The sequence below is a fragment of the Oryctolagus cuniculus genome, chromosome 9, assembly GCF_964237555.1.
Source record: "Oryctolagus cuniculus chromosome 9, mOryCun1.1, whole genome shotgun sequence".
Lineage (NCBI taxonomy): Eukaryota > Metazoa > Chordata > Mammalia > Lagomorpha > Leporidae > Oryctolagus > Oryctolagus cuniculus.
Genome location: NC_091440.1, coordinates 102,669,940 through 102,696,444, shown reverse-complemented (window position 1 = coordinate 102,696,444; position 26,505 = coordinate 102,669,940). Strand labels below are relative to the sequence as shown.

Below are 26,505 nucleotides of genomic sequence, written 5' to 3'. Positions count from 1 at the left end.
GTCCTTGGCCGCCCTGCTGTGCCAGGCCCAGAGCCCTCCCCGTGGCTCCGCAGGCTCCTTCTGCAGAGGCGTGGGGGTGGGTGAGTGCGTGAGAGGCACCCGGGAGCTGCAGCGCAGAGAGAGGGGAGAACACAGCCCCAGACACTCCCTCCACAGCCCGGGCCTCGGGCCTCGGTGCCAGCCTGCTGCCCTTGGGCCCGTTTCCCTTTCTCGCCTGGGCCGGCCTCCCTCTTCCTTCTCTGCCATCTCTCACGGCGGCCTCGCCCCGACTGGGCCTGGGCCCCCCTCGCTCCCTCAGCCTGGCGCATTCCTTTTCTCCTCCGCTCCCTCCTCCTCTCCATCCTCCCTTCCTTCCCTCCCCCCTCCCCCCTTTCCTCTCCCTCCCTCGCGGCTCCCCATTTCCCTTCGGCAGCGGCCGGCCGCTCGGGCACCATGCTCCGGCTCCTCCGGTTGCTGCTGCTGCTGCTGCTGCTGCCTCCCCCGGGGTCCCCCGAGCCCCCCGGCCTGGCCCCGCTGTCCCCGGGGGCGCCCCCTCAGGCCCCCGACTTGCTCTACGCGGACGGGCTGCGCGCCTACGCGGACGGGGCTTGGGCGCAGGCCGTGGCGCTGCTGCGGGAGGCACTGCGGAGCCAGGCGGCGCTGGGCCGCGCGCGGCAGGACTGCGGGGCGAGCTGTGCGGCCGAGCCGGGCGCCGCGCTCCCCGCCGTGCTCCCGGGCGCCCCGGGGCCTGACTCCCGGCAGGAATCCTGGGAGCCACTGCTGCTCCGCGCCGCGCTCCGCCGCGCCGAGTGCCTGACCCAGTGCTCGGCGCGGAGGCTGGGCCCCGGGGGCGCGGCGCGACTCCGCGTGGGGAGCGCACTGCGGGACGCCTTCCGCCGCCGGGAGCCCTACAACTACCTGCAGAGGGCCTACTACCAGGTGCGGGCGCCGCCTGGCCCGTCTCGAGGGTCCCACCCCCGGCGCTGGTTGCTGGGCCGGGAGAGGGCGGAGAGCCGGCGCCCGGCGTCGCACTAGCACTGGGGGCTGCGAGGCGCGTTCAGCAGACCTCAGCGTTCCAGGAGGTCCCGGCAGAATCGCCGCCCGGTACCTGTTAGGGTCAGAGGGACAGCCCGGGGAGAGTGCGAGCGCCCTTGCCGTGGGGCGGGAGCTCAGGAGGCGGAGTGGGAGTAGAGCGAGATGGAGGGAGGGGGCCCGCGAGGCGCTGGCGAGACCTTGCTGAGCCCCCCGGGGAGCGAGTCTAGGGGCGGAACTGGCGGCTGGACCTGGACGGCGCGGTCAGGGCTGGTGATGTGAGCCTTCGCTTGGGGGCAGGCTAAGGTTTGGGAAAGGTAAGCCGTGAGGGTTCCCCAGGCCAGACTTCTGGGGATGCGCGCAGCTCCTGAGACAGTGGCTGCTGCCTACGTGGCTAAGGGAGGGCGCTGGTCACACACCTCAGCTCAGGGTCCTAGAGACCTGTGGGTTTTTGGCTGGTCGCTGGGGTCTCCCCAGCTTTCCCACCTCACTGAGCCATCACTTGGCAGCTTGTCTCCCAGATGAAGCCCCTCCGGGGTCCCACCCTTTCCGCAGTCTTCAGACCCCCTTCCCTTAGAAAGCAGGCTCTTGGGGAGTCCCGGTGTTTTGATTTCTAGGGGACTGCAGGCTGGAGTGTGTGTGGGCAGGGGCGCTGGGAAGGCGGTGGAGGTCTGAGACCCCCACCTCAGGACTCCCTCCTGCCTTCGCTCCCCAGCTGAAGAAGCTGGACCTGGCCGCCGCGGCAGCACACACCTTCTTTGTGGCCAACCCCACGCACCTGCAGATGCGCGAGGACATGGCCAAGTACAGAAGGATGGCGGGGATTCGGCCCCAGAGCTTCCGGGACCTGGAGACGCCCCCGCACTGGGTGAGGCCCTCAGCACCACTCCTGCCTGCCTTCAGCCTTTCTTGTTTTACATTTTTAAAATTTTTTTTCACTTTGTAAGCCGGAGAGACAGAAGTTTTCTGTCTGCTGATTCACTCCCCAAATGCCCTTCACTTCAGCCAGGGCTGGGCCAGCCTGAAGCCAGGAGCCAGAAATTCAGTTTGGGCTTTCCACGGGGATGGCAAGGACCCAAGTACTTAAGCCACCTTCTGCTGCCTCCCAGGTGTGCATTAGCAGGAAGCTGGAATCCGAAGCTAGGCGTGGACGCAAGCCTAGGCACTCTGATAAGAGATGTGGAGTGGTGGCTGCTGCTGCTGCTGCTGCTTTTGTAAAGTAATTGTGGCTGCTTCAAATGTATTTCCTCAGCAAGCCTTTAAAAAAAAAGATTTATTTGTTTTAAAGAGAGTTTCAGAGACATAGGGAGAGACAGAGGGAGATCAATCAATCTTCCACCTGCTGATTCTCTCCCCAAATGGCTGCAACAGCCAAGAGCTTCTTCTGAGTCTCCCACGTGAGTAGCAGGGGCCCAAGCACTTGGGCCATCTTCTGTGGTTTTCCCAGGCCAATAGCAGGGAGCTGGATCGGAAGTAGAGCAGCCAGTGCCCATATGGGATGCCAGCACTGCAGACAGTGGCTTAATCCGCTCTGCCACAGCGCAGGCCCCCAAATGGCTTTTTAAGCACTGCCTCAAATATCCACCCCTACCCCCAGCCTTTGTGCACAGGCCTCATTGACTGTGGCTCTGAGCAGCTCGGGCCTCGGGAGAGCTGGGTTCTGGTCTTCAGTGACTTGGAGAGGAGAATCCTTCTCCAGCACTTGGTTTCCTCTCTAATGGTCCCTGACGTCTGAGGCTCTAACATTCTGGTTCTTGGCCTCACCCTGTTCTTCCCCAAGGTGAACAGGAAGCCCAAGTCCATGTCCCAGTTGAGACCATTCCCCTCTCTCCCAGCCTTCCTCAGCACCCCGTCCCCAGGCCCAGGATCTCGGCTGATCACCCCTCTTCTCCCTAACAGGCAGCCTATGACACTGGCCTGGAGCACCTGGGACGCCAGGAGGTGGGGCTGGCACTGCCCCTGCTGGAGGAGGCGCTACAGGGGAGCCTGGCCCAGGTGGAGAGCTGCCGGGCCAGCTGCGAGGGGCCTGAGGAGCAGCAGGGGCTGGAAGATGAGGAGGAAGAAGGGGCTGGGGGGCAGGGGGGCCTCTATGAGGCCATTGCAGGTAAGGGGTTGTGTGTGTGTGTGCATGTCGGGGGTGCGGGCTTGGTGCCAGGAGAGGAGGAGCCCGTGTGAACTGAGTGGCTCGTGTGTGTCCCCTACAGGACACTGGATCCGGGTCCTGCAGTGCCGGCAGCGCTGTGTGGGGGACACAGCCACACGTCCTGGCCGCAGCTTCCCTGTCCCTGACCTCCTTCCCGACCAGCTGAGACGGCTGCATGAGGCCTATGCCCAGGGTCAGTGGGGGCCGGGCAGGGCAGACACAGGGCGTGAAGGTTTGCTTGTGACAGCATCCTGAGCCCACCCCTGTCCCCCGCCTGTCTCTGGGTCTGTAGCTTCTCTCGCAGGACTCTGAGGGGGACCTGTCACTCCAGGAAGACTCTAAGTTGCTCTCCTTTGGCGCCACTGTGAAAAGCTCAGCGGGCAATGGGTGCCTCTGGCTCCTTTGGCCCATGCTGCTTCTCGCCTTCCTCTCTTTCCACTCTCTTCTGCTTTGAACTCTGTCCGCTGCGGTATGTTTGAGTGAGACTCACAACAAAGGAGGAGCAGATCTGCAGGGCTGGGTGGGGGCTGCCGCAGTTGGGTGGGTGGCTGGCCGTCCATGGCCACCTTCTGCAGCTCTGCCTCCGCCCACCTGCTCAGTCCCTGCCCCCGCCCCGCTACTGCGTTTCCAGTGGGGAACCTGTCCCAGGCCGTGCAAAATGTCCTGAGCGTCCTGCTCTTTTACCCGGCGGATGAGGCGGCCAAGAAGGCACTGGCCCAGTACCAGGCCCAGCTGGGAGAGCCACGCCCTGGCCTCGGCCCCCGGGAGGTAATCCCTTCACGCTTACCCGAGAGATAGTCCTAAATGAGACCCCATCTGGTCTCCTACCCGAGCACTCTCATCCCCCAGGGGAGCCCCTTAACCAGTGTCAGACTTCCGAATCGCCTCCTGTCCCTCCACCACCCACAAATTGAAGCTCTGAGCCCAGCCCCCAACTCCACCTGTGCCTGTGCGCACACGCCGACAGACACGTGCCCACACTCACTCGAATGCACGCACATTCTCATGCACATGCACTTCTACACTCACATGTGCCACGCCCGCTCTCACGTGCTCACACTCGCACGCCCTCCGTCCCTGTTTGAAGCCAGATACTCTGAAGCTACACCCTGGAGGAGGGTTGAGCTGGTGACCCCAGGGGCGGGGGGCAGGGCCAGCGTGAGGCCCTGGGGCCCTGAGCCTTCACTCCGCTGTGTCTCGTCCCCTTCGGCCACCGTCCGCCCTGGGGCCCGCAGGACGTCCAGCAGTTCGTTCTCCGGTCTCTCGGTGAGAAGAGGCAGCTCTACTACGCCATGGAGCACCTGGGGCGCAGCTTCAGGGACCCTGTGAGTCACCCACTGGTCCCCAGTCCCTTGGCACTCCATGGGAGGGAAGCAAGCGCAGGCCCCGTGTGTGGGTGGGGGTGGGGGTAGGGGTGGCTGGTCAGCAGCCGTGGTCCACATCTCTCCAGGACCGGGAGGCTTGGAGAAGAGTCTGCCGCCTCTGTTTCAGGGGAATCCTGAATGGAGCAGGGTTCTCAGCCGTCCGGCACCACGGCCCCAGCCCCGGCCCCCGGGGAGTTCCTCTGTTGCGGGGAGGGGCTATCGTCCATGCTGTAGGGCCGGCAGCAGCTTCCCTGGCTTCTCCCCAGCGGTTGTCAACAGCACGTCCTCACCCCTGACTCCCGGCGATCAGATGCATTTCTGGACATTGCTTAGTGCCGCGAGGGCAGGGGCCAGATCGCCCTGATGGAGAGTGAGGACCCCGAGGACACTTCCAACGCTGGCTGTGTCTCTTACTAGCCTTCGGATTTTTTTTTTTTTTTTAAGATTTATTTATTTATTTGAAAGGCAGAGAGAGAGAGAGAGGTCTTCCATCTGCTTGTTTGCTCTCCAAATGGCCTCAAGAGCCTGGAGCTTCTTCCGGGTTTCCCACGTGGGTGCAGGAGCCCAAACACTTGGGCCATCTTCTACTGCTTCCCCAGGCTATAGCAGAGAGCTGGATCAGACGTGGAGCAGCCAGCGCTCGAACCGGCGTCCATATGGGATGCAGGCACTGCAGGCAGCGGCAGATCTAAGATCAGGGGTTCCAGGAGCTGGCCTTGGTGGGTGATGGCATTTTTCTTGACCACCACAGGACGCCTGGACCCCAGAGACTTTCATCCCTGAGGCGCTGAGAGAGAAGCTCAGGTAGGAGGTGTCCTGTGGTGGGCGGGGTCTGGCCGGAGCTGGGAGGCAGGTGGGGTGCAGCCCCTGAGCCTGTCTCTCAACCCTGAGAGAGGATCAGGAGAAGAGGCCCTGGGACCGTGAGCCCCCACAGCCGAAGCCCCTGACTTACTGGAAGGGTAAGTTCTGGGGCCTGCAGGGTCTGGGGGTGCCTGCTGCTTCTGGGCTGTCCTCGGGCAAGCCCCCACCCCGTGCCCTGTCTCTCCCCCTGCAGATGTCCTTCTCCTGGAGGGGGTGACCCTGACGCACGACGCCAGGCAGCTGAATGGGTCGGAGCGGGCCGTGCTGGACGGGCTGCTCACCCCGGCTGAGTGCGGGGTGCTGCTGCAGCTGACCAAGGTGGGAAGGCAGGGCGCGCAGGTGGCGGGGCGCAGGGCAGGCCCCTCCACCCTGTCCTGGTTCTCCAGCAGGAACTGTGCCACACGCTGCCTCCCAGCTGTGCGTTTCACTCTTAGTTCATTTTAAACTTGGTATTTATTTGAGAGACAGAGAGAGATCTCTCCTCCATGGACTCACTCCCCAGATGCCCACAGCACCTTGGTTTGGGCTGGGCCGCTGCCGGAGCCAGGAAACTGCATCCAGGTCTCCCATGTGGGAGGTAGGGACCCAACTTCATGAGCCATCACTCGCTGTTTCCCAGGGTCTACACTGGCACAAACTGGAGTCAAGACCCAGTGCAGGAACCCAGCTGAGGCACTCTGATGTGGGACACCTCAACTCTGATATGGGGCACCTCAACTCTGATATGGGGCACCTTAACATAACCACTAGGCCAAATGCAAGTCCCTGATCTCTCTCTCTCTCTTTTTAAAGATTTATTTTGTATTTATTTGAAAGACAGAGTTACAGAGAGAGGTAGAGACAGAGAGAGAGGTCTTCCATCCACTGGTTCACTCTCCAGATGGCCGCAACTGCCGGAGCTGAGCTGATCCAAAGCCAGGAGCCTAGAACTCCATCTGGGTCTCCCATGTGGGTGCAGGGGCCCAAGCACTTGGGCCATCCTCTGCTGCTTTCCCAGGTCACAGCAGAGAGCTGGATCAGAAGTGGAGCAGCTGGGGCTCTAAGTGGCACCCATATTGGAGCATCACAGGCAGTGGCTTAACCTGCTGCACCACAGTGCTGGCCCCTGAGCTCAGTCTTAAAGAGGGGGACAAGGCCAAGAAGGGTAGAAAGGCAGTCCCAGAGGGAGAGGAACAAGTGACATTCTGGGAAGTGCAGGAGAGCACAGGGGTTAAGGACATGGGCCAGCTCCAACAATTATTACCTGCAGGATCTTGGGCAATTTATTTTAATGTCCCTGAGCCTGGCCTTTTTTTTTTTTTTTTAAGATTTATTTATTTTGAAAGATGGGGGTGGGGGAGAGAGAATATCTTCCATTTGATGGTTCACTCCCCAGATGTCGGCCAGGCTGAAGCCAGGAGCCAGGACTTTCTTCCATGTCTCCCACATGGGTGGGAGGGGCCCAGGGATTTGAAACATCATCTTCTGCTTTCCTAGGCTATTAGCAGGGAGCTGGACTGGCAGTAGGAGCAGCCAGGACAGGAACTAGCACCCATATGGGATGCCAGCATTGCAGGTGGCAGCTTTACTTGCTATGCCACAGTGCTAGCCCCTGGTTTTCTCATCTATGAATACAAAATAGGACTTTAAAAATTTATTGGCCGGCACCGTGGCTCACTAGGCTAATCCTCTGCCTTGCGGCGCCGGCACACGGGGTTCTAGTCCCGGTCAGGGCGCTGGATTCTGTCCCAGTTGCCCCTCTTCCAGGCCAGCTCTCTGCTGTGGCCAGGGAGTGCAGTGGAGGATGGCCCAAGTACTTGGGCCCTGCACCCCATGGGAGACCAGGATAAGTACCTGGCTCCTGCCATCGGATCAGTGCGGTGTGCCGGCTGCAGCGTGCCGGCCGTGGCGGCCATTGGAGGGTGAACCAACGGCAAAGGAAGACCTTTCTCTCTGTCGCTCTCTCTCACTGTCCACTCTGCCTGTCAAAAAAATTATTTATTTATTTATTTATTTGAAAGGCAGAGCATGAGAGAGATAGAGAAAGACAGAGACAGAGACACACCTTCCATCTGCTGGTTCACTCCTCAAATGGCAGCAACAGTCAGGATGGCACCAGGCTGAAGCCAGGAGCCAGGAACTCCATCTGGGTCTCCCACATGGGTGGCAGGGGCCCGAGCACCTGGGCCATCTTCCACTGGCTTCTCAGTCACATTAAAAGGGAGCTGGATTGGAAGCAGAGCAACTAGGACTCCAACCAGCACTCTGATATGGGATGCTGGTGTGGCAAGTGGTGGCGTAACACACTGCCACATACCAGCACCCAAATAGACCATTAATAGTGTTTCTGGGAGGCCAGTGTTGTGGCACAGGAAGTTAAGCCGATGCTCGCAATGCCAGCATCCCATGTTGTGGTACAGGTTGGAGTTCAGCTGCTCTGCTTCTGATTTAGCTTCCTGCTAATGGGCCTGGGACGGCAGGAGCAGATATCCCAAGTGGTTTGGCCCCTGTCACCCATGTGGGAGACCAGGATGGAGTCACTGGCTCTTGGCTTCAACCTGGCCCAGCCCTGACTGTTGGACATCTGGGAAGTGAACCAGTGGATGAAGGTCTCTTTCCCTCTGTCTCTCTCCTTTCTCTGTCTCTCTGTGTTTCAAATAAATAAATCTTTAAAACATAGTATATTTGTTGTAGGATTGTTGCGACAATAAACGAGTAGATAGTATATTAGCTGTCATTGTTTTTATCAGGTTGTATGAATACAGGAGGGGCAGGCATTGTGGCTCGGTGGGTTAAGCCTCAGCTTTGGGCATATACATCCCATGTCAGAGTGCCTGGGCTTGTGTCTCACCTCCACTTCTTTTATTTTGACTTTTTTTTTTTTTTTTTGACAGGCAGAGTGGACAGTGAGAGAGAGAGACAGAGAGAAAGGTCTTCCTTTTGCCGTTGGTTCACCCTCCAATGGCCGCCGCGGCCAGCGCACCGCGCTGATCCGATGGCAGGAGCCAGGAGCCAGGTGCTTTTCCTGGTCTCCCATGGGGTGCAGGGCCCAAGCACCTGGGCCATCCTCCACTGCACTCCCTGGCCACAGCAGAGGGCTGGCCTGGAAGAGGGGCAACCGGGACAGAATCCGGCGCCCCGACCGGGACTAGAACCCGGTGTGCCGGCGCCGCTAGGCGGAGGATTAGCCTAGTGAGCTGCGGCGCCGGCCTTATTTTGACTTTTAAAAATTATTTATTTGTTTGTTTATTTATTTATCTGAAGCAGTTACAGAGAGAAAGGGAGAGAGGAGAGAGACATCTTCCATTCACTGGTTCATTCCCCAGATGGCTACAATGGCCAGGGCTGAGCCAGGCCAAAACCAGGAGCCAGGAGCTTCATCCAGATCTCCCATATAGGCAGCAGGGGTCCAAACACGTGGGCCATCCTCTGCTGCTTTCCCAGGCTGTTAGCAGGGAGCTGGATCTGAAGTGGAGCAGCCGGGACTAGAACCAGTGTCCACTGCAGTGGCATTGCAGGTGGCAGCCTTACCTGCTATGCCACAACGCCGATCCCCCCCCCTTCTGATCCAACCTTCTGCTAATGTGCCTCCTATAATGACTCAAGTTCTTGCGTTCCTGCCACCCATGTGAGAGGCCCGATGCAGTTCCTGGCCTTTGGCTTCAGCTTGCCTCCGCCCTGGCTATTGTAGGCATTTGAGGAGTGAACAAGCAGATAAAATATCCCCCCCCCTTTCTCTGTCACTTTGCCTTTTAAATAAATGAATACCTTTTTTAAAAATATGAATTTAGCGGTGAGCATTTGGTGTGATAGTTAGGCCACTGCTTCAGATGCCAGCATCCCATGTTGGAGCGCCTGGCTTCATGTCCTGGCTTCACTTCTCCAGCTGCCTGCCAATGTGGGGCAGTGGGTGATGGCTCAAGTGGTTGGGCCCCTGCAACCCACATGGGAGACTTAAGTGGGGTCCCAACTCCTGGCTTCAACCTGGCCTGGCTCCAGTTGTTGCAGGCATTTGGGGAATGAATCAGCTGATGAGATCTCTTTCTGTCTGTGCCTCTGTACCTCTGCTTTTCAAATAAGTACAATAGATTTTTAAAGAGAAAAAAAGAGAAGTTAAAAATAAAGTATGAGTTTATTTTGCTGTGTAAGTTTTTGAAATTCATGCGTAGATTTTAATATTTCAGTGAGGGCCTTCTGTACCCCTCTGGAGAGCGTGAGCTGTGTATGTAAGTGGTGGACAGCTATTGATCCGAGGACCCAGGCACTGCATTCCCATAGAGCCTCCAAGTGCAGGCTCTGGAGTCACCGCCGTCCCCCTAGTGGCCGTGTGTAGAATGCAGTGGGAGAGAAATAGGGGGAAATGCTTTCTGGAGGGCAGTAGGCCTGTCTGTGCCTGGGATTAGATCCTTATTTCAAGAGACTGAAGTGAGGGGCCAGATGAGCAGTATGCAGAACGTCAGAGAGAGAGACGTTCAGGACTAAATCCCTGTGGCAGGTGATGAGAGGATGGAGTCAGGTAACTCCCCAGTCACAGGCTTCTCTCCCTTGATCACACGTATTGTGGCCACAGGTCATTTGCACTTGCTGTTCCTGCTGCCTGGAGCATTTCCTCTCAGATATTCAAGTGGCTCCTTTGCATTATTGGCATCAATGTAGATGTCACCTCTTCAATTAGCATCTCTCTCCCATGCCCAGGCACTGTTAAGATTGTATTTTCTTCATGCTGTTACCACCATCTGAGTTGATCTGGTTTATTTATTTATTATCTCAAAATATAAACCCTGGGGTGGGTGTTTGGCGCAGATATTAAGATGCTACCCGGGCCGGCGCCGCGGCTCAGTAGGCTAATCCTTTGCCTGCGGCGCTGGCACAACGGGTTCTAGTCCCGGTCGGGGCGCTGGATTCTGTCCCGGTTGTCCCTCTTCCAGGCCAGCTCTCTGCTTGGGCCCTGCACCCCATGGGAGACCAGGAGAAGCACCTGGCTCCTGGCTTCGGATCAGCGCGGTGTGCCGGCCGCAGTGCACCGGCCACGGCGGCCATTGGAGGGTGAACCAACGGCAAAGGAAGACCTTTCTCTCTGTCTCTCTCTCTGTCCACTCTGCCTGTCCAAAAAAAAAAAAAAAATGCTACCCAGGACCCCCGCATTCCATATTGAAGTGCCTGAGCCCAGCTCTCCCCTGACTCCAGCTTCCTGATAGTGTGCACCCTACAAGGCAGCAGTCATGGCTCAAGTAACTGAGCCCCTGCCACCCATGTGGGAGACTCAGGTTGGGTTGCTGCCTCCTGATTTCATCCTGGCCCATCCCCAGCTGTTGCGGGCATTTAGGGAGTGAACTTATGGGTGGGAGCTCTCTCTCTCTCTCTCTGCCTTTCAAATAAATAAAATGAATTAGAGTTTAAAGCTCTCGCGAGGGAAGGGACTGTCTTTGCTTACCGTGTTCCCAGACCCTTGAAGAGCAGCACGTAGTAGATGCGCAGTACAAATGCGTTGAAGGAATGACTGTAAGAACAGGTTGACTTGGGACCAGGCCATCTCCCAAAGCGGAGGCTCACGTGCTGGCAGAACTCCGCCGTGGCACTTAAACTAAGCTTCCAAAAGCGGACAGCAAAGTGAATGTCCGAAAAGAGAAGGATCCCGGGTGTAGACACCCCAGCACGGAGCCCCTGGTGCTGAGGGTGGGTGTGTTGGTGTTTGGGCACCCGGGACCAGCATCGAGGGGTGGTAGAGCCGTGGCATCCGTAGTTTCTCTGAGGCAGTGGAGGTCAGAGGATAACACCCCAGCAGGTGCTATCACCAGCTTCTGGCCTGTGCAACTTCCTGTCTCCAAAAAGACTCTTGTGTTCTCGGCCCATGGGGGAGGAGTGATCCAGCCCCTCCTGCCCCGACCATGGCTCCCTCAGCTGTCCTTCCCCCGTCAGACCCCGGAGAGTCATGGTCCACGCACCCACAGAGGGTCGTTCCCTGAGAAGGGGGCTGCAGCTCAGGAGAAGGAGCCACAGGAAACTGCGGGAGCCTCTGGCCTCTTCCCAGGAGTGGGAGGGCGGGAGGCCAGGTCTTGCGGCCCACAGCAAAGCACCTCCCTGTTTAGGATGCAGCTGGGGCTGGAGCCAGGTCTGGCTATCGTGGTCGCCGCTCACCCCACACCCCCCACGAACGCTTCGAGGGGCTCACAGTGCTGAAGGCAGCGCAGGTGAGAGGAGGCGGCCCTGGCCTGGCCTGATGCCCAGGACTAGAGCCGCAGGTATGGGGAGCCTGGGCACCAGGGCTTAGCTCCTGGGATGGACCAAAAAATCCCTGGTCCCTAGGCCCAGGGCTGAGAAAGCGGGGACTTCCGCTGCCATGGAGCTGATGGAAGGAGCAGTTTCATTTGGTTGCTGGGACTGCAGAGGGGCAGGGGCTGGGGCTGGGGCTGGGACCACCCGTCCACTGCCTCCCTCCATTCCTGCCCCTCCTCTTGCCTCCTGCAGCTGGCGCGGGCCGGGGCTGTGGGCAGCCAGGGTGCCAAGCTGCTTCTGGAGGTGAGCGAGCGCGTGCGCACCTTGACGCAGGCCTACTTCTCCCCGGAGCGGCCCCTGCACCTCTCCTTCACCCACCTGGTGTGCCGCAGCGCCATAGAAGGTAAGCCGGAGGGGGGGGCGGTGGGCCTCCCCAGCCTCAGGTGCCTGTTGCTCATGGCACCTCGGCACCACTGCCTCTGTGACTTTGAGCCTTCACCCCAACTGCCCTGCCCAGGTGGGTGCCTGGCTTCTCTGTCCGGCTGTGAGCCCCGGGGGCAGAGGGCATTTAGCAGCCCCGTTTGTGTCCCAGGTGAGCAAGAGCAGCGCATGGACCTGAGTCACCCCGTGCACGCCGACAACTGCGTCCTGGACCCCGACACCGGGGAGTGCTGGCGGGAGCCCCCTGCCTACACCTACCGAGACTACAGGTGGGTGGCCTTGCCGGGGTGGGGGTGCACAGGCAGGTGGGCACACAGAGGTCATTCCGCTGCGGGCAGGGGTCTCACCACCTTCCGCCCTCTTCCTCCCCAGTGGAGTGCTCTACCTCAACGATGACTTCCAGGGGGGTGACCTGTTCTTCACTGAGCCCAACGCCCTCACTGTCACGGTATGTGGGTGGGGGTGGCAGGGTGCCAGGGCCCAGCTGCGGAGTCAGGATTTAGAACAGAATGTTCCCAGAGGCAAATGCAGGGAATGGTGGGGGCCACCTGTGCCCCCTCCTTCCCCTGCTGTCCCAGACCGCTGTGTTCGGGGGCTGGGCCAGAGCAGGTCTCCAGACCCTGCCTGCAGCGTCTGCCTCACCTCTTAAAGGAGGATGCATGGCGCACAGCCTTTCTGGTCCTCGCTCGCCACAGCAGGGCCACCTAGGCTGAAGCTCAGATTCTGGTTCTTCACCTGCTGAGGTCCTGGTTCCCAAGTCGGGTGCGGTGGCAGTAGTTTAGATTTATCACTGGAGAAAACGGGCCGGTGCCTGGTGAGAATAAGTCATGAATGCATGTTGGGTGGTATGATCCCCTCCTTCCTGGATCAATTTCTGCATAGACACCAGCAACTCAGAAGGTGTAGGTGTTTGGTGTAGCAGCGAAGAGGCTGCTGGGGATGCCCACATCCCATACTGGAGAACGGGGGTTCAAGTCCCCTCCCCGCTTCTGATTCCAGCTTCCTGCAAATGTGCACCCTGGGAGCCAGCAGGTGACGGCTCAGCCAGCTGGGTTCCTGCCACCCACATGGGGGACCCGGACTGATTTCCTAACTGCTGTCTTTGGCCTGGCTTGGTCCTGGATGTTGTTGGCATTTGGGGGGTTAACCAGGAAATGATAGATATCATTTTCTCTTTCAAATAAATATAAATAAATAAATGTTTTTTAAAAAAATTGAGTAGGAGAAATGAGCAGTGATTTTTAAAAAATTATATTCATCTACTTTTTCCTTTTTTTTTTTTTTTTCCAAGAAGCAGAAAAAGAGAGATAGGGAGAAGAGAGAGAGAGAGAACTCCCATTTGCTGGTTCATTCCCCAGATGTCTGCAATGGTCCAGTCTGGGCCAAAGCCAGAAGCCAGAAACTGAATTCAGGTCTCCCACATGGGTGGCAGGAGGCAGCTCCTTGAACCGTCACCGCTGCCTCCCAGAGGCTGCTTTAGCAGCGAGATGCAATCAGGAACCAGAGCTGGAAGCAAACCCAGGCGCTGCGATGTGAGGTGCTAGGCAGTGACTGCTAATTCTTACCCAGCCGCCTACCCACCTGTAGTCCAGGCTTCCTTGGTGGAGAGATGCCTCCAAGGTACTCACTCTCTTTGACCCAGAACCTGGCCCCTGTGTTCCTGCCCTTACCCTGGACTCGAAAAAGCAGGGCACAGTGGGAAGGCGCCAGCAGGAGACCCCCAATGGAGGCCCCACTCTCTTTGGCTTCCAGCTCCATTAGCCTCTGCCTGGCATTTTCACTCCTTGCCAGAACCAGTCCCCGGAAATTAAGGAGTGGGAAGTGATGGGCGGGAGAGCAGGCCCACCCTGCTGCAGGGAGCCAAGCCTGCCTTTCCCTCCAGGCTCGGGTGCGGCCTCGCTGCGGACGCCTCGTGGCCTTCAGCTCTGGTGTTGAGAATCCCCATGGCGTGTGGGCCGTGACTCGGGGACGGCGCTGCGCCCTGGCGCTGTGGCACACGTGGGCTCCTGAGCACAAGGAGCAGGTACGGAGCACGGGACGGCTGTGAGGGAGGGAGGCTGGGGGGTGGCAAGGGGCTGGGGCCAAGATGGCGCAGGAGAGCAGCATGGGGGCGGTTGGCCCAGACTCTCCTCCCCACCCCACCCCCAGGAGTGGACAGAAGCCAAAGAGCTACTGCAGGAGCCAGAGGAAGAAGAGGAAGAGGAAGAAGAGGAGGAGGAAGAAATGCCCAGCAGAGACTCTTCCCCAGAGCCCCCAAGCCGCAGGCTTCAGCGGGTCCAAGACAAGACTGGGAAGCCACCTCGGGTCCGGGAGGAGCTATGAGCAGCTGCCCAGCTCCTTGGGGACGTACATGGCCACTGACACGTGGAAGGTCAGCTCAGGGTCAGCCCCCATGCAATATCAGGAGCAGAAGAGCAAGTTCTCTGTCCCCACACCCCACCGTCTTGGGGACCCAGAAGGGCCGTCCGGCTCTGGACTCAGAGGACCCTGCACAGACCAGCCTAGACTCGCCGGGCCTGGCCCCACAGGTGGATGGACGGGGGATGCAGTGCCTCCCTGAGGGGCAGGGGCAGGGGCAGGGGTAGGAACTGCCTGCCTTCATCCAGGAGGATGAGGGCGAGGACACCGGGCTCTCCTCTCCCAGCCCGAGCAATAAAGAACATGAGGCTCCATCAGCCAAGGTGGGTCCGGTGTGTCCGTGTCTGCTGGCTGCAGTGGGGGTGGCTGAGGCGGGCCTGGGAGGAGACAGGTGTCTCTGGGCCTCCCAGGGGCGGGGCCACTGGAGCCTGTGATTTGTCAGGGAAATCTCAGCACCTGCTTCCCTCATGCAAATAGGCCCAAGCCCCTGACAGCTGCTCCTCAGGCCTCCAACCCTAAACCTTGTCTTCCGTCTCTGAGCTCGCCTGGGCCTTGGGCGGCCTGACCCCCTGACTCCTGCTCTCACAGCTCCACCAGGACACCGTGTGTCATGGGAGCAAGAAGGGGCCCGACCCCAGGCCGGGAGTGGGGGCTGGGGGCTCCCTTCCATGGATAATCCATCCTCTGCCCACAGAAGGGGCAGGCTCTGCCAGCCTTCCCGTGGGTTCCCTGTCCCTGTCCCTGTCCCCCCTCCACCACCACCACTGCTGACCAGGATCAGACCCAGGGGCAGCTGGTTGGGGTTTGTCGGGAAGAAGGATTATCCAGCTCAGTCCCCTCTAATCTCAGCTCCTGCCCGAACCCTCCCATGTTCCTAGCCTTCTCCCCCTCCACCTGAGCTAAGGCACACAATTGAGGGTAAATGACAATGGGGCCACCCAGCACCCTCGAATCCTGGCTCCTGGTTGCTAAGTGGCTCCTGGCTGCCAAGATCAGCACCACTGGTGGGGGCCAGGGCCTCAGGGCCACTGGAGCTGCGGTCGCTCCTGCTCCTTTGCGCCCCTCCCGAGCCCCAGCCCTTAATCCTCACAGCTTTGCTCTAAGCCCATGGGGCCTGATGCTCTTATGTCTGCCTGCAGAGACGGACCAGGGGAGCACCCCCTTCGGCCCCTCCCTCTGGGGCTGCTCCCCGCTCCAGCCCCCTACTCCTGCTCCACCCCTGCTCCGGGCTGGGCCCCAGTCTGGCAGCACACATGTCCCTCCCTCCCTCCCTCCCTCCCAGTCCTGGTCCCCACCCTGGGCAGCTGATCTCATTTGCCTGACGTCCTCGTCCTCGTTGGCCCTACCCTTCCCCTGTCAGTACCCCCCCGACCCCCCCAGCCGGGGCCAGGCCAGGCCAGCTCCTCTGGCAGCAGAGCTGGGGCAGGTGACAGGCAGCGGGTGTCGCAGCCGAGGGAGTGAGGAGGCGCCTGGGAACGGAGCTGGAAAACTGGGAGCCGTCCAGCCAGAGCCCAAGTAAGAGGGAACTGGCCGGGCTCTACTCTCTGGGGCTGGGGGCTGCGGGGGGAGCTCAGGGAGGGCTGGGGCTGGATGCACTGGTCTCCGACGTGGAAGGCCTGGCTGGGGACGCGATGCAGGCACCCCAACATTCCCTCATTCGTTAGAGGGAGATCCAGTCCTTAGGAGTCTCGCGTGGGGTGTGAAGCACAGAGCATGGCCTGGTGGGGACTCCCCAGCACCTATCCTGTGTCCCTGGCAGGAGCCGGAGCTACCCCTTGACCGGTCAGCCATGGGGGAGATGGAGCAGCTGAGACAGGAAGCAGAGCAGCTCAAGAAGCAGATCGCAGTAACCCAGAGCCCTCCCACCTGGGGCCCAGAGACCACACAGCAGCCGAGGGAGTGGGGCCTGGGGGCGGAGGGGCTGGCTTTGCTCTTGACTGACACCTTAGGGGCCTCTGGCCTAGAAGTGATCAGAGACTGAGTGTGAATCTCATATCTGAGACCCACCCCCCAAAACCCCAGAGACCTGGGCGCCCTCTACCCGCACCCTGCCCGTCCCCTCCCCTGATGTCTGCTTTCCCCACAGGACGCCAGGAAAGCCTGTGCTGATATTACCTTGGCAGAGGTGAGACCCCACCCCCACCCCGTCCCCCTGAGGCCAGAACATGAGGGGAGGGGCGGGGAGCTGTGCTCCCTGAACAGCCACACCTGGTGCCCGAGCTTCGGTACAGTGCGTCCGGGGAGCCAGGGCCGGCATTAATTAATTCATTCCACAAACTCTGAGTGAGACCTGCTGCGGCCCAGGCACTGTGTTAGATGCTAAATGCACCCTATTCCTTTTGTCCACCGTGAAACAAGAGTGATTCCACACCCCTGAAGGGCTGTGAGTGTGAAGATTTACTTTGTAATTCACGAAGCCCTTAGAAACTGGTAGCTGGGCATCTAATACTGTGTTCCCTCAACTCCAGCATGCGCCTTGCTTCCCATTTGCAATGGCTGCTTTCCATTTCTACTGGCAGCATGGTTTTTTCTTGGTAATACACAATATGATGGAGTTTTCTAGAGTTGATGACACTTTAGATTGGGTTGACTATGTTAACTACAAGAGTAAACACGCTGGGCTAAGTTCTTTAAATACATAATTTCATTTAATTTTCACCACAGCTGTCAGGTAGGTGTTGTGATGGCCTCCTTTTACATCTTAGGCTCAGAGAGGTTAAGCAGCTTACCCAAGATAACAGAGCAAGTAACAGCAAGTCAAAGCTCCTAAGTCTGGGGCCCTTGCAGCTGGTTGGAGTACAAGGGGCACTGACTAAGAATCTCGGGAGGCGTAGTTGCAGGGTGCCCCACAAAGGTGCTGACCTGGGTGGTGGCTGTGCCATTGGGAGTTTGTGCCTCTCTTCCCCAGGGTGGGGTTCAGTGGCTTCACCCTGGCGGCTTGAAACTGATCAAGATGACAGTGTTTGCATAGTGGAAGTTGCCCTCCCTCACTCCCCGTGGAGAAGCTGGTGTTGAACACTTAGTGACACACATCTGTGTGTGTGGTCACGCACATATCCGTCTGAGCCACACCAGGGCAGGGACTTATTTTCCCGGGACTGGGGGTCTGCCCCTAAATACTGGAGCAGAAACTTGCACAGACCAGTGGCTAGGACAGACACCCCATACCTAATGCCCCTTTCTCTGCAGCTGGTGTCTGGCCTGGAGGTGGTAGGACGAGTCCAGATGCGGACCCGGCGGACACTAAGGGGACATCTGGCCAAGATCTATGCCATGCACTGGGCCACTGATTCCAAGTGAGGCTTGAGGAGGGCCCAGAGGGGAGGGGGGCCGGCAGGAGGGGCTTGGATGACCCGAGTGCCCTCTCCACAGGCTGCTGGTAAGTGCCTCCCAGGACGGGAAGCTCATCGTGTGGGACACCTACACCACCAACAAGGTACCAGCCCGGCCTCTGCCACTCTCCCTCCTTCCAGCCCGCAGTGCCCAGCGCCCTCTGCCCCGGGGGTTCTGCCTCCACCCAAACCCCACTGTCCCGCAGGTGCACGCCATCCCACTGCGCTCCTCCTGGGTCATGACCTGTGCCTACGCCCCGTCAGGGAACTTTGTGGCGTGCGGGGGGCTGGACAACATGTGTTCCATCTACAGCCTCAAATCTCGTGAGGGAAACGTTAAGGTCAGCCGCGAGCTCTCTGCTCACACAGGTGAGTGAGAGGCCCACTCTGCCCGGCTGGGGGCTAAAGCGCCCCAACAGATTGCGGCTTTGCAGCCGGGGCACTGTCCTTCTGACCACCCCTAGGTTATCTCTCCTGCTGCCGCTTCCTGGACGACAACAACATTGTGACTAGCTCTGGGGACACCACGTGGTGAGGCCTGAATGCTGTGGGGGCTGGGCTTGGGAGGAGGCCCTCGGCTTCTATCTGTGACACGTCCTCCCTCTCGCAGTGCCTTGTGGGATATTGAGACGGGGCAGCAGAAGACTGTGTTTGTGGGGCACACGGGTGACTGCATGAGCCTGGCTGTGTCTCCCGACTTCAAACTCTTCATTTCGGGGGCCTGTGACGCCAGCGCCAAGCTCTGGGACGTGCGGGAGGGGACCTGCCGTCAGACTTTCACTGGCCACGAGTCGGACATCAACGCCATCTGTGTGAGCACCCCACCCTGCTCCAGCCCGGCAGCCACCAAGACAGACAGACACACACACAAGGTCCCTTTTCACTTGGAAAGAACTGCACCTTACATCAAGACCAACAATTCTCATGTACCCTGCACCCAGATTCATGGCGAATATGTGGGCATCTTCGCTTTATCATCCTCTCTCTGCAGAGAAATACAGTTTAGATAGACACACACACCAGGATGTAGATTTAGATATGTTTTGAGAGTAGGTGCAGACACCATGCTTCTTTATAAACAATTTTATTTATTTATTTGAAAGGCAGAGGCAGAGACAGAGCTTTTCCATCCTCTGGTTTACTCTCCAAATCCCTCAACAGCTGGGGCAGGGCCACGCGGAAGCCAGAAGCCAGGAACTCTGTCTCGGCCTCCTGTATTGGTGACAGGGACCCGGTGATGTGAGCCGTCACCTGCTGTCCCTGAGTGTGCACATCAGCAGGAAGCAGCGATGAGACGAGGAGCCAGGACTCAAACCCAGGCACCCTGAGATGGGGTGTGGCATCTCAACCACTGTGCCAAATGCCCGCCCCCATCATGTCCCTTTATCCTTTAAACAAACCAAAAACCAAGGTCCTTCTGCTAGAAGCCACAGGATGATTCTTAAAATCAGGGAATTCAACACTGACACAATACTATGGTCCAGGCCATATTCAGATTTCACCAATTATCTTTCAAATGTCCTTAATGACAATTTTTTCCTGTTCAGGACCCAATCCAGAAACATGCATCACATTTCTTTGCCATATCTTCTTAGTCTCCTTTAAGCTGGAACATTTTTCTTCCTCTGTTGGGCCTGACATTTTTAGATTGCAAACCAGTTTTCCATGCCTTTCCCCACATTTGCGTTTATCCAATTCTTCCTCATGATGGGATTTGGGTTATGCATCTGTGGCTGGTCCTGTTAAACGCACTGAGATCCCACCCACTTGTGTGGCATCTGCATCAACCTCTGCCCTTCCAGCCATGTGCCTCAGGGGCAAACCCAGCCTGGAGCTCTGGCCTGCAAGCTGGAAACAATGCCTGCCTGCAGTGCTGTGGTGAGGGGCACGTGACAGGGGAGGGGAAGCCAGAGGCACGCAGGTGGCGTGTGCTCAATGGCAGCACTTGGGTCAGGGGTTTGGTGCAGAGGTTAGGATTGGAATACCTGGTTCTGGTTCTGGTCCACGGTACTTCGCTCCTGATCCAGCTTCCTGCTATTGAGTACCCTGGGAGACAGTAGGTGATGGCTCAAGTACTTGGGTCCCTGACACCCATGTGGAAGACCTTGCATGGGGTTCCAGGTTCCTAGGTTTGGCTTGGCTCAGTCCCAGCAGTCATAGGCATTTGGGGAGGGTGGTGAACCAGAGGGTGGAAGATCTGTCTCTATTTCTATGTTTTTCAAGTAAATTAAAAAAAAATTTTTTTAAACAAAATGTCAGCAGTGAGCAACCATGCTGTAGCTGCTTCTCACCAGAGGCCAAGGCAGGGACAGGCAGGGAGACTGAGAGAAGCAGCTTGCCCTGCAGCCAGCCGGTGGGAACCAGGGGGAGGTGGAAGCGGCGGGCTGCCCAAGGTCTGACTCCCTGGCCACCTGTACCCTCAGTTCTTCCCCAATGGAGAGGCCATCTGCACTGGCTCGGATGACGCCTCCTGCCGCCTGTTTGACCTGCGAGCAGATCAGGAGCTGACCGCCTACTCCCACGAGAGCATCATCTGCGGCATCACATCCGTGGCCTTCTCCCTCAGTGGCCGCCTGCTCTTCGCAGGTTACGATGACTTCAACTGCAATGTCTGGGACTCCATGAAGTGTGAGCGTGTGGGTAAGGGCCAGCCCCGTGCACTGCCGCCTCAGCTGGGTTCTTCCTCCTACCAGCTCCCCCTTCTTGGGACCCTCTAACTGCTGGACAACTCTGCTCCTGGGGCCCAGCACCCTTGGTTCCCAACTGTCTGCCCCCAAAGACAAGTTGCTCTGAGTCGCCCTTCTCCACTCCCCAATGCCATGGCTGCGCTCTGCTGGTCATCCACGTTCTGGGTTCCTGGGGCTTCAGGGACAAACACTGAAGGGAGGCACAACCCCAGGGAACGCTAAAAGGGAGCAGAACCCAGGGGACCTGATGGTTTGGCCGCAGCCCAGGGGTGTACCTGGCACCAGCCTGGACCACAGCTGAAGCCGAGCAGGGTGTGGCTTCTTCTCTGGACAGCAGCACTGGCTGGAGAGTCAGGACCCAGATCCTGCTCCAGACACTCCCTCCCTCCCTGATGCCCTAGAGCAAGCTCCTTCTCCTGGGCCACACCCCTGCATCTGGAAACAGGGCAAAAGGAAGAAAAGATTGCCTTCCCCACTTTCCAGTGCCTGCCAAGGTGCCCCGCCCCTCCTGCAACCCAGGTTCTTGACAAGAAATTAACCTCAAGAAAAATCCCTTCCCTTAGGGCTAATCTTCTTTCAGACTCCTCCAGGGGCTTAGAGTGCAGCCTACCCACCCCAGGATTCCATGCACGCGTGCACGCACACACAGCACCTCCCCAGTCAGCACGGGGGACAGGCTGACTCCTCTCTTCCTCCTCAGGCATCCTCTCTGGCCACGACAACAGGGTCAGCTGCCTGGGGGTCACAGCCGACGGGATGGCTGTGGCCACTGGTTCCTGGGACAGCTTCCTCAAAATCTGGAACTGAAGAGGCTGGAGGAAGGGGTGTGGACGGCCATGAAGACACCCAGCTGCCCCTCCCACACCCAATCTCATTCAGATTCTCTCTCCTCTGTCCCAGATGCCACTGCTGCTCTCTCCTTTGAGGGCAGGGGGGAATATGGGGAGTGTGCCTTTGGGAGGTAGCATCAGGGACACGGGGCAAAGAACTGCCCCATCTCCTCCCACGGCCCCTCTCTCCATAGTCCTCACAGCCCCTCCCTTGCCCAGCAAAGAAAACAGCCCCTCCCCAGCCTTTGCAGGCCCAGCAGGCCCAGCAGGCCCAGCGTAAGAGCCTTGCCCTAGGATTCCTCCCCAGAGCTGCTCCTTTGTCCAGGTCTGGGTGGTGTAGGGCACTCAGCCCCGTCACTGTGACTCTGGCATCACGAGGCGCCTGGGTCCCTTCTCCTTTTTCTGCCATTTGCCCTCTCTCCTATGGCACCTGCAATAAAGTATAGCAGTCTGGTACATCTGGTCTACCCCGGCTTCTGGTCTCAAAAGACCCAAGCGCCATCTAAGGGTGATCAAAGTGTTACAGATTCTATGACAAATGTCAGAAAGAAGGGTGAGGGCAGAAGCCCCAGCCTCATGGGAGGAGAGATGGGGGTGGGGGACCGTGTGCCTGCGGGGTGTGTGTGTGTGCAGAATAATTGTGTTGACAAGTTAGATTTTTAAAAGGCCCTGAATGCCAGGCTACATCATCCTCGGGAGTGATGGGAAGCGGGCAGAAACACGGCTTCTCAGGAAGACATCTCAGCAGTAGTGTGGGTTAATGAGATGGAGCAAGGAGACTGACATGGAGGAAATGGGGGGCGGGGGCGAGTGGCCAGAAATGCAAGCATGAGAGGATGGAGGAACAAGCAAGTGGGAGTGGGGAGGGAGTGAAGGCAGACGCTCCAGGACTCAGTGACTGAGTGCGAGGATATGCGACCCTGAGAAGGGTTTGAAATGATGGCCAGGCATGGCGGGTAAAGCCACCTCCCGGATACCGGCATCACACATGGGCACTAGTTCGTAGCCCGGCTGCTCTATTTCCTATCCAGCTCCCTGATAATGGCCTGGGAAAAGCAGCAGCAGATGGTCCAAGTGCTTGGGCCCCTGCACCCATGCAGGAGACCTGGATGAAGTTCCTGGCTCCTGGCTTCAGCCTGGCCCAGCCCTGGCCATTGTGGCCATCTGGGGAGTGAACCAGCACATGGAAGATTCTCTGTCTCTCCCTCTCTGTCACTCTGCTTTTAAAACTAAGATAATCTTTAGAAAAAAATAACTGAAATGATGGCCAGGGCCCCTGGGTAGACAGTGCTGCCATTCACAAGGATGGGGAAGAGGGGGCGAGGAACAGCTTCTGGGGGAAGATCATAAATCCAGTTATATCCAGTAGAGACACACTGAAGTGCTAGGGGGCAGCCAAATAAAGGTGAGGGTTAGACAGAGGAGAGACCCACAAGTTATCCGAGTGCAGGGGAGTGGCGGCTAAAGGCCTAGGGGTAATCACATATGAGCGCAAGAGAGGGCCAAGGACACAGCCCTGGGGAACACAATTTGAGAGCCTCCGGGAAGAGAGGTCCAGGCTGCCGTTCTGTACACTGAAAACACAGGATACACTGTAGGTGTGACTTTTTAAAGCATCATTTAAAATCACTTCCTGGGCCGGTGCTGTGGCTCAGCAAGTTAATGCCCTGGCCTGAAGCGCCGACATCCCATATGGGTGCCGTTCAAGACCCGGCTGCTCCACTTTCCATCCAGCTCTCTGCTATAGCCTGGGAAAGCAGTAGAAGATGGCCCAAGTCCTTGGGCCCCTGCACCCGAGTGGGAGACCCGGAAGAAGCTCCTGGCTCCTAGCTTTGGTTTGGTGCATTTCCGGCTGTTGTGGCCAACTGGGGAGTGAACCAGCGGATGGAAGACCTCTCTCTGTGTCTCTGCTTCTCCTCTCTAATTCTGACTTTCAAATAAATAAATAAACTTTAAAATAAAATAAAATAAAATCACTTCCTTTAATATACAAGAGACACACGAGATACTAAGAAAGCCCAGTAACGTTCTCAGTCCAGAGTGGCTGGTTTAGGAGGAGTCGAAGACAAGCCTTTCCTTGGGCTCCCAGGCACAGGGGGGAAGGATGCGGAAGTCACTGGGTCCCGGAGAGCCCGTCGCTGGCCCCACAGGGCCTAGCTCTCTACCAAAGGAAAGTGCTGGTTTTCCTTGTCGTGGTCCTGGCCTTGTTCCCAGGCTCGCCCTCCAGCTTTCAGAAGCCGCCCGGTCCCGAGCACGGACCCTTCCTTCAGCTCCCGAGCATTGGCACTTAGGGGAGAAGGCCGCTTTCCCTGCAAAAGGCGGTGCGTGAGCAGGCCGGAGGGAGGGAGGGTGGGTGGGCGTGGGGGCGTGGGGGGTGCTGTGCAGGAGGAAAGACCTGGGAGGGGAGCCTCCACCTGCAATGCTACTACCACTCTAGTAAGGGCTTCCGCCTGCTCTCCTTTTACCTGCCGTGGCGCCAGGGTGCCGGGGGAGTTGTCGTCTTGCAGGATGGTGAGTGGGGGTCTCCCTAACACTTTGCCACTCGGTTTCCGCCTATTGTGCTTAGAACCTAGGACAGGTAAGGTGGCGAAACAGGTAACATTAGGGGCCTATAGCTTATTCCTCCTCACCCAGGGAATGACCCCAGAACGTCATGCTGCTTTCTCCTCCCCACACCTTGCCCTCAGGTTCTGTACCTGAAGATCGGGGCGTCTCAGGCTCTCTCAGGGCCTTGTCTGAGCTCTGGCTGCCCACAGGGGTCTCCGTGGGCTGTCTTGCTTCCTCCGTGGAAAGCCCCTGTCTGGAGGGGAGCTCAGTCGGCTTCCAGGCTGGCATGTGGCCCTCAAGGGCTAACTGAGGACCCAGCGGCAAGTCCGAGTCAGAGGAGGAAGGTAGCTCTGGGGGCAGAGCTGGCTCGGGGGGAAGACTGGATTTGGAGGCTTCAGTCTCAAACACTTCACTCAGCTGCTTCACCAGGAGGCCTGGGGGGTCTATAGGAGAGAAAGAAGCGGACAGTGACATCTGACGCCAGTCATTCAGCAGGGAGACACAGGAGCTTTAGGTGAGGTGAGGGAGTGGGAGGAGAGAAATGCAGGTGACAAGGCTCCAAGTGGAGGCCCCTTTAAGAAGGAGCCCTATCAGGGCCGGTGCTGTGGCATAGTGGGTGAAGCCGTGGCCTGCAGTGCTGGCATCCCATATGGGCGCCAGTTTGAGTCCCAGCTGCTCCACTTCTGATCCAGCTCTCTGCTGTGACCTGGGAAAGCAGCAGAGGATGGCCCAAGTCCTTGGGCTCCTTCACCCACATGGGAGACCTGGAAGAAGCTCCTGGCTTCGGATCAGCCCAGTTCCAGCTGTTGAGGCCAATTGGGAGTGAACCAGCAGATGGAAGACCCCTCTCTTTCTTCCCCCTTTGCCTCTCTGTAACCCTGCTTTTCAAATAAGTAAATAAATCTTAAAAAAAAAAAAAAAAAAAGAAAAAGAAAAAGGAGCCCTATGGGGGCAGCACTGTAGCATAATGGGTAAAGCCACCACCTATGATGCCAGCACCCCATATGGCACTGGTTCAAATCCCGGCTACTCCACTTGCGATCTAGCTCCCTGCTGATGCACCTGGGAAAGCAGTGGAAGATGGCCCAAGTCCTTGGGCCCATGCACCCATTTGGGAGACCTGTAAGAAGCCCCTGGCCCCTGGCTTTGGACTGGCCCAGCTCTGGCCGTTGCGGCCATTTGGGGAGTGAACCAGTGGATGAAAGATCTCCCCCCACACCCCGCCCCTCCCCATAACCCTGGCTTTCAAATAAATAAATGTAAAAAAAGGGGCCCAAGAATAGGTGACGGCCTCTGGGCCCAACACTCACCTCCACTGCTGGTCTTCATGGGTGTCCGCGCGATGCCAAGGGTTGGAGAGCGGGGATCCGAATCCTGGGCCTGTTTGGACCCCTCCAGCTGTTCTCCCGAGGGCAGGCTTGGCTGTGGGGAACTCTCCACCTGTCAGGACCACAGGTTAGAACAAGTCCCGGCCCCACTCTTCTCTCCTTCCCAAGTTTCAAGCAGGAATTGCCAAAGCCTTGGAACACTGTCCACCCCATGCAGGCTGAGAATGCGGAAAACGAGGCCCAGGGCGGCGTGGGGGTGTGAGGACCTCTCAGAACCGGAGCGGGCAGAGGCCCAGGAACCCCAGAGTACCTGGATGGGAGTGCGCTGGATGCCGGCGCTGGGGGAACGCGGGTCCGCCACTCGGGCCAGGAGCTTGTTGTGCGGCGGCGGCCGCGCTGGGGTGACGGGGACGCTCTTGGCTGAGCCCATCTCCACCAGCAAGAGCGGCTTGGGGCAGGGCCCGGCCCGGGGCGAGGAGGAGACGCCTGCGAGAAGCGACGCAGGTCTCAGCCCTCGGCGCGACCCCGGCTGACCTCTGAGCCCACACCCCCGACCTGCGAGCTTCCCGCTGAGGAACCTCCCGGCCGCTGGCTAGCAGCTGACCAAGCGGCTCATTTCGCGCCTGCGGGGCGCTGTAGTTTATTCATCAATTTATTCAAATCACTTACCGGGCCCCAACTCCAGTTGTGCGTACCAGCTCGAAGCTCAACTCCCAAAGATACGAGTTTCAAACCTCCCGCCACGCCCCCTGCTCTGACCCTATTGGCTCAGCCTATGGAGGCTCCCATTGGCCCACTGTGTGACACCCGCCTCTAGACGAAGAAGCCACTGGCCGGGGAGGTTGCCCATCACGGAAAGCAAGGAGCCAATAGCCTGAGGCTTTTGGCTTGCCTCTGGGTGACGCCTCTTTGATAAGGAGACTTTTGTTCAGGATCCGCCTACGGGCCGCCCGTCGCGAGGACATGCCGCTCTTCGCCTTGAAGGCCTTCAGTTTCAAAAACGAATGCTTTTTTTTATTGAAAACGAAATCGTGAATTATACGCTGTCACGCACAAATCCAGCTGGAGACGGAGTTACGATGGTTTTCCTGAGGCGAGCGAGATAGGAATCCTTATTGGTTGACGGAGTTATCAATCACTCGACACCAGTCCACTTTCTCCGCCTCACTGGGCAGCCCCTTTTTAAAAAACTGGACAAGACCTAGGGAAGTTTCTGGAATTGCGAGGTTTAAACAACCGTTAGTTTCTGGTGTTGAGTAAAAGGCACGCGAAGAGACAGGGACCACAGAGTCGTGTGTGGGCTACGAGGCCCAGGGCTCCACATGCGCTCCAGCCCTGGGAGGGTAGGATTGGCTCTCCCGGCCATCAATTGCGTTAGGAGCGCTTTTCATTGGCGTGAGTTAAGAGC

At 58.3% G+C, this 26,505-nt stretch overlaps 3 protein-coding genes across 5 annotated transcripts; 2 read left to right on the top strand and 1 right to left on the bottom strand.

Moving 5' to 3' along the window:
* The first annotated feature begins 362 nt into the window (after window positions 1-362).
* On the top strand, window positions 363-14,695 carry P3H3 (prolyl 3-hydroxylase 3). The gene is made up of 15 exons (XM_051850153.2): window positions 363-918; window positions 1,727-1,879; window positions 2,911-3,115; window positions 3,216-3,347; window positions 3,786-3,922; window positions 4,390-4,479; window positions 5,270-5,322; window positions 5,410-5,477; window positions 5,573-5,697; window positions 11,448-11,549; window positions 11,827-11,977; window positions 12,167-12,284; window positions 12,388-12,463; window positions 13,898-14,038; window positions 14,164-14,695. Exons 1-15 carry the CDS (start codon window positions 433-435, stop codon window positions 14,335-14,337), a joined length of 2,211 nt encoding a protein of 736 aa, XP_051706113.1. The 5' UTR covers window positions 363-432; the 3' UTR covers window positions 14,338-14,695.
* A 1,055-nt stretch (window positions 14,696-15,750) lies between these two features.
* On the top strand, window positions 15,751-21,678 carry GNB3 (G protein subunit beta 3). 2 transcript variants are annotated; one of them, XM_002712904.5, is made up of 10 exons: window positions 15,751-15,888; window positions 16,133-16,219; window positions 16,460-16,498; window positions 17,563-17,669; window positions 17,746-17,809; window positions 17,912-18,074; window positions 18,170-18,236; window positions 18,316-18,517; window positions 20,129-20,345; window positions 21,093-21,678. In XM_002712904.5, the coding sequence occupies exons 2-10, from the start codon at window positions 16,163-16,165 to the stop codon at window positions 21,197-21,199; spliced, it is 1,023 nt and encodes a 340-aa protein (XP_002712950.1). In that variant the 5' UTR covers window positions 15,751-15,888; window positions 16,133-16,162; the 3' UTR covers window positions 21,200-21,678. The 2 variants fall into 2 exon arrangements, with proteins under 2 accessions (XP_002712950.1, XP_069905410.1); XM_070049309.1 differs by lacking the exon at window positions 16,133-16,219 and having other exon boundaries at window positions 15,775-15,888.
* Window positions 21,679-23,185: 1,507 nt separating this feature from the next.
* Window positions 23,186-26,400, bottom strand: CDCA3 (cell division cycle associated 3). Of its 2 annotated transcripts, none has more exons than XM_051850155.2 (6): window positions 25,909-26,400; window positions 25,408-25,583; window positions 25,080-25,209; window positions 23,919-24,212; window positions 23,688-23,791; window positions 23,186-23,531 (listed from the first exon to the last, which is right to left on the bottom strand). In XM_051850155.2, exons 1-6 carry the CDS (start codon window positions 26,060-26,062, stop codon window positions 23,376-23,378), a joined length of 1,014 nt encoding a protein of 337 aa, XP_051706115.1. In that variant the 5' UTR covers window positions 26,063-26,400; the 3' UTR covers window positions 23,186-23,375. The 2 variants fall into 2 exon arrangements, with proteins under 2 accessions (XP_051706115.1, XP_002712954.1); XM_002712908.5 differs by lacking the exon at window positions 25,909-26,400 and adding an exon at window positions 25,767-25,902.
* Window positions 26,401-26,505: the final 105 nt, after the last annotated feature.

Excerpts from the sequence above, each read along its gene's own strand:
- P3H3 (XM_051850153.2), top strand. The coding sequence starts at position 433 with ATGCTCCGGCTCCTCCGGTTGCTGCTGCTGCTGCTGCTGCTGCCTCCC. Across the intron at positions 919-1,726 it reads TGCAGAGGGCCTACTACCAG|CTGAAGAAGCTGGACCTGGC; the intron begins GTGCGGGCGCCG and ends TTCGCTCCCCAG. Across the intron at positions 5,698-11,447 it reads TGCTGCTGCAGCTGACCAAG|GATGCAGCTGGGGCTGGAGC; the intron begins GTGGGAAGGCAG and ends CTCCCTGTTTAG.
- GNB3 (XM_002712904.5), top strand. The coding sequence starts at position 16,163 with ATGGGGGAGATGGAGCAGCTGAGACAGGAAGCAGAGCAGCTCAAGAAG. Across the intron at positions 16,220-16,459 it reads AGCTCAAGAAGCAGATCGCA|GACGCCAGGAAAGCCTGTGC; the intron begins GTAACCCAGAGC and ends CTTTCCCCACAG. Across the intron at positions 18,237-18,315 it reads AGCTCTGGGGACACCACGTG|TGCCTTGTGGGATATTGAGA; the intron begins GTGAGGCCTGAA and ends TCCCTCTCGCAG.
- CDCA3 (XM_051850155.2), bottom strand. The coding sequence starts at position 26,062 with ATGTCCTCGCGACGGGCGGCCCGTAGGCGGATCCTGAACAAAAGTCTC. Across the intron at positions 25,584-25,908 it reads AGTGGCTTCTTCGTCTAGAG|GCGTCTCCTCCTCGCCCCGG; the intron begins GCGGGTGTCACA and ends CGCTTCTCGCAG. Across the intron at positions 23,532-23,687 it reads GCACCCTGGCGCCACGGCAG|GGAAAGCGGCCTTCTCCCCT; the intron begins GTAAAAGGAGAG and ends CGCCTTTTGCAG.